This window comes from Protobothrops mucrosquamatus, unplaced genomic scaffold, assembly GCF_001527695.2.
Source record: "Protobothrops mucrosquamatus isolate PMUCROS unplaced genomic scaffold, P.Mucros_1.0 scaffold303, whole genome shotgun sequence".
NCBI lineage: Eukaryota > Metazoa > Chordata > Lepidosauria > Squamata > Viperidae > Protobothrops > Protobothrops mucrosquamatus.
Genome location: NW_015386645.1, coordinates 52,883 through 58,084, shown reverse-complemented (window position 1 = coordinate 58,084; position 5,202 = coordinate 52,883). Strand labels below are relative to the sequence as shown.

Below are 5,202 nucleotides of genomic sequence, written 5' to 3'. Positions count from 1 at the left end.
AATAGAATACATCTGGAGAGCATCACATTGTACTTAATCTAACCAATTTATTTCTAATTTTTTTAAAAGAGTGCCACTTGTCCAGATAATGCTTAGTTTGCTCTAAGATATTGATCAACAGACATATATTTTGTTCAGAGGTTTTAGGATATTTTCATGCAGGAAAGAAAGAAAGAAAGAAAGAAAGAAAGAAAGAAAGAAAGAAAGAAAGAAAGAAAGAAAGAAAGAAAGAAAGAAAGAAAGAAAGAAAGAAAGAAAGAAAGAAAGAAAAAGAAAGAAAGAAAGATAACAGCACACAAATCAGTTCTCTAAAAAAGTGATTCCATTCTATCTGTCTAATCCTTTGCTCATAACTATTTTCTTCCAATCAATCTAATTCTCTGGCAAAGCCAGGAATTCTTATACCTTACTGTATTTCTGACTATAAAGTGTTCCTAGCCCGTTATTAATTAATTTTAATGGAGGTTCATTTTTGATAGGCTTTGATTCCCCCAAACAGTCTTGTGGGATGTGAGAGCTGTCATCCAAGAAATGTTAAGAGTACTGAGAAAGGAAGATTAAAGTGATATAATATGATAAAATCTCACTAACTAATAGATTTTTTTTGTCCAGGCAGAAGCTGATGATGGAGGTTGAAAACTTCACCATGGTCTCAAAATTTGTCTTAGTAGGACTCACTAATGACCGTAAGACCCAGATTTTGCTTTTTGTTGTCATTCTCATTTTTTATCTATTTACTCTTGTGGGAAACTTTGTGATCATCATACTGGTGCAGGCTGACTCCAGGCTTCACACTCCTATGTACTTCTTCTTGACTCACCTCTCAAGTCTGGAGATCTGTTATGTCTCCAGCACTGTGCCCCAGATGTTGGCCCACCTCTTCTCTGGAAATGGAACCATTTCCTTCATACGTTGTGCAACTCAGATGTACATTGCATTGTCCTTAGGTAGCACTGAAGGACTTCTCTTGGGGGTCATGGCCTACGATCGCTACTTGGCCATCTGTCATCCTTTCATTTATGCTGTTGCCATGGACAAGTGGCGCCAATTGCAGCTCACCACAGCTTCATGGGCTGGTGGCTTTCTGCTCTCCATGATGAATGTAGGGTGTACCCTACGCCTCCCATTCTGTGGCCCCAACCACATCAACCATTTCTTCTGTGAGCTGCCAGTGGTGTTGAAACTTGCATGTGCTGATACCTATGCTACTGAGAACATAATTTTTGGAGCAGCAGTTCTGATCCTGTTGATTCCTCTTTCAGTTATCCTGACTTCCTATGGACTCATTCTCTCAACTGTATTACATATGCAATCAGCTGCTGGCCGAAGCAAAGCCTTTTCCACCTGTGCTTCCCATTTGGCGGTAGTCACCCTGTTCTATGGCACCGTCATATCTATGTATATGAGACCTCGTTCGAGCACAACTCCAGACAGTGACAAGAAAATCACTGTCTTTTATATTGTAGTCACACCTCTGCTCAACCCTGTTATCTATACTCTGAGAAACAAGGATGTTCATGGGGCATTGGCCAAGATGCTAAATACAAAACACTAGAAAAGGCAAGCACTGGTATCTTCATAGTATATCCTTGGTTTAGAGGTTACCTTGTTGTATACTGAATTGATAGCACTAGCATTAGTACTTAGACTTATATACCACTTCACAGTACTTTACAGCCCTCTCTAAGCAATTTACAGAGTCAGCATATTGCCCCCCAACAATCTGGATCCTCATTTTACCGACCTCGGAAGGATGGAAGGCTGAATCAACCCTGAGCTGGTGAGAATCGACCAGCTGAACTACTGGCAGCCGGCAGTCAGCAAAAATTAGCCTGCAGTACTGCATTCTAACCACTGCGCCACCACGACTCATAGATCATTGTGTTTTGGGAAGATAGGAGAGAATAAAGGTTTGCACAATTTTGACATCCCCTCAGCAAATCCAGAGGTAATGCAACCATTTTTCAGCTTTATATCTATTATGGAGAAACTGTCTGAAAGGGCCACCTTCAGCATTTTTGGAAAAATAAACAAAGAGGCTGACAATGTTATGTATTAAGGTTGGTAAAATGATATTGTTCCATTTCCTCCTACACCACCATCCCATTCTTATTCACTTTTATGAGAGAATATTTGTTTTAAAAATTGTTTTAAATGAGTCAAATGTTATAGAATAGTCTTGTCAGTAGAGTATGGTGCTCTGGCATTTATTTACTTTTAAGGTGGCTAAGAAGTGTGTATGGATGTCCTCCAAATTAAAATCTGAAATGGACGTCATGAGGGAATTACTCAGGATTCATGTAAGTTATTTATAAGGGGAAGTGCTGTTCTTGAGAAAATGAAGGCTTGATCACTGTTCTTCTTAATTTTGACTTGTGTCTTACTATTTCTCAGTTCCTATTTTGGGGAATATTAAAAAAGCAGAATATTCCCCAAAGGAATAATGGAAAAGACCTTAAAAAAAGACAGAACCCAGGGCCAGCCCCTCTCCCCCAAGCAAAAAACTCAGCAGAGACCAGCTTTTAGAAATGCAAATTCAATAATCCTTTCAGAAAGATTTGAGCCTTCCAGCTAAAACTGAAGAAATTAGGAAGACATAGACCCCTAAAATCTACATACCCCCACTCAAATTCTAAGGACAGGAAACATAATAGGATTAATCCACCAGTACCAAAAGGGCACACTCAGACTCAGGTCAAAGTTCATGACACAGGAAATACAAAGCCTCAAACAGGAACAGGAAACAACCTCAAAAGCCCCAGAAGGTATAAAAACCCACCACTCCCAGCTACATGTGGTCAACTTTCCCAGAGCCATCTTTCTGTCTGGCTCTCCTCTTCAATAAACTACAACCTTCTTTCTAAAGCAGTCTCCATTTTGTTTATTACCAGCTTGGACTGGACTCTGATGAAGATTTTTCTTTCAGCAGTTCAATCAACATTTGAATGAGGTCCTTTTTTCACCTTCAGTTGAAACTAATTGTAATTCTCCCTTCGGAATATGCCATTCAATAATGTAGGGAATTTTTATTTAAATCAGAATAACCAACCTATAGAAATAGAAACCCACTCCCCATCCCATTCATGTCAGAGGCACCATTTAACAAACCCACTGAACCAATGTTTATAATTGTTCTTCAGATTACTTGGTTTCCAAACAAACATCTTTCCAACCTATTTAGATGTCTCATGTTCTTTCTTAAAATATGACACTTCCTCTTTACCTATAGACAGCTCATACATTTGAGTTTTTTCCCCTTGATCTTACCCTCACTTCCTCAGTTTTGTTACATATGAATGGGAAACAAAGAAGGAAGTAAATGAAGGTTTTACTTCTGTTTAATTAGATTAATCTTTATTTCTTTGGTCTTAGCTTCCCTAACACATTCAGGCTCTATCTAATCATAAATCAAGTTATTATTGTCTTCTTATCTAGTTCACTTCTCTTCAATTATTGTATATGTTCCTATAACAATCACCCATCCAATTCCATAATACTATTACAGGGCTACATAAGGGTATTGAGGGCAGATTAATTTAGTCTCTTGACCCAAACTGTCCTTGCAGCTTTCTGGGTACCTTCATCTTAGAATGTTGGACAACTAATTTTGAAGACCCCAAATCCATATGGCAAAGTGCTGAAGGTACAATTTCCCCACTAGCACCATCAACATTGAAGAAGGAGATGGCTACTATCCCCAAGACGTTATCTTGGAGCTCCATCATTGGAGATTTATGTAACTGCAAGGAAATGAGGAAAACTGAAGTTCCTTTAGCAACTCCAGATTTAGGCCTAAATCTGGAGCTGCTAAAGGAAGCAGACTAATTAGGTTTACATCATTTATTTTAAATTAGTCTCCCAGGTTCCCATGAGTTTTAAAGAAGGAGCAAACACTTATAATGATCTACAGAAGATGAATCAAGGGTGTTAAGCAATCCTACATCATCAAATCCACCCGCAAAGAATTTTACAAATCTTCTTATAACAAAGAAGGAAGCCAGTGTGCTGCTCCTTTCCCTTTAGGCACTGAATCAAGGTAAAGAGTCTTTCAATTTGAATTTGGTTCCTGAGGACTTTATGAAACCATCTAAGCAACTATCTCAGAAAGAATATAGAACCTGTAACCTGGCTCTTCTTCTCCAGGATGTTTTTTGACTTCCCAGTCCACATTCAATCCCATTTCTAAAAGGTTGCCGAGAACCTGGTCCAAGCAGCATTTTTGAGGACAGAAGATAAAGTTTGCGATGAGTCCTGCCCAAATACTTCATTAAAATTCAGGATCGTTGCGTGGGAATTTAAACTCCCATCAACCAAGGTTTGGCACAACTCTTCAGGAGCTGACAAACTCCTGGGAGAAGCACAGAGGTAAAATTTATTTTGTTATTTTTATCAGTTTATGGATGAAGAACCGAGTAAGTGGCATATAACCTTAATTGGTCTCCAAAAGTGAAAAAAGTCAGATCAGATAGAAATCAAACAGGAAATCAGTAAGAGATCCTATAGTTATAGACTGGATTGGAAAGTTGATGAAACATCTCAGTAGAAGAAAATGGCAAATTATTCAAGATGGTAGGAACTAGTCAGCCATATCACTCCTTACTTTCCTCCTTACAAATTCTATATTTTTCTTTCTTGATGAAATGTGTCTACATACATATCCTACAACTATTAGGTAGAAATTCTAGCTTGTAAAATGTTTTGTCTTTGGGATAAATCATAGGTAAGACTGTTGCATTCCATAACAGCTCTCCCAAGATAGTTAATGCATTATTTGCCAAAAGCAATGCACTGGTCTAATGAGTAGAAGAGTTGCTACTATAATTTGGTATTACTGAAAACATATGGCCCTCCTGGTAACAAACTATGATCCTGATAGAAGAGAATATTTGCACCTCAGGGTTGAATTGTGGAGACCTTGGTGCTCTGTAAGCTTGGTGGTTTTCTTGCAGATGTTTCATTACCAAACTAGGTAACATCATGATGTTTGGTAATGAAACTACCAAGCTCAGAGAGCACTAAGGACTCCAGAAACGTATGATCAGTAATGGCTACTGACATGCACTGAAAATCAAGGAAGTCAGAGCTGAGATTATACTATACTATAATGCTCTGAAAACAGAGTTTTCTCTTCCTCTTCTGTTTCTGATTTTTGTCTTTTATCTCAGCACACATCAACATCTCCACTCTCCTGAGGAGGCCAAA

The 5,202-nt window shown here is 38.4% G+C and overlaps 1 protein-coding gene across 1 annotated transcript; it reads left to right on the top strand.

Annotated features, from left to right (window-relative positions):
- Positions 1-622: 622 nt before the first annotated feature.
- Positions 623-1,555, top strand: LOC107286630 (olfactory receptor 2D3-like). The gene has a single exon (XM_015815023.1). It carries the CDS (start codon positions 623-625, stop codon positions 1,553-1,555), a length of 933 nt encoding a protein of 310 aa, XP_015670509.1.
- Positions 1,556-5,202: the final 3,647 nt, after the last annotated feature.

Coding starts and splice junctions, on each gene's coding strand:
- LOC107286630 (XM_015815023.1), top strand. CDS start 623: ATGATGGAGGTTGAAAACTTCACCATGGTCTCAAAATTTGTCTTAGTA.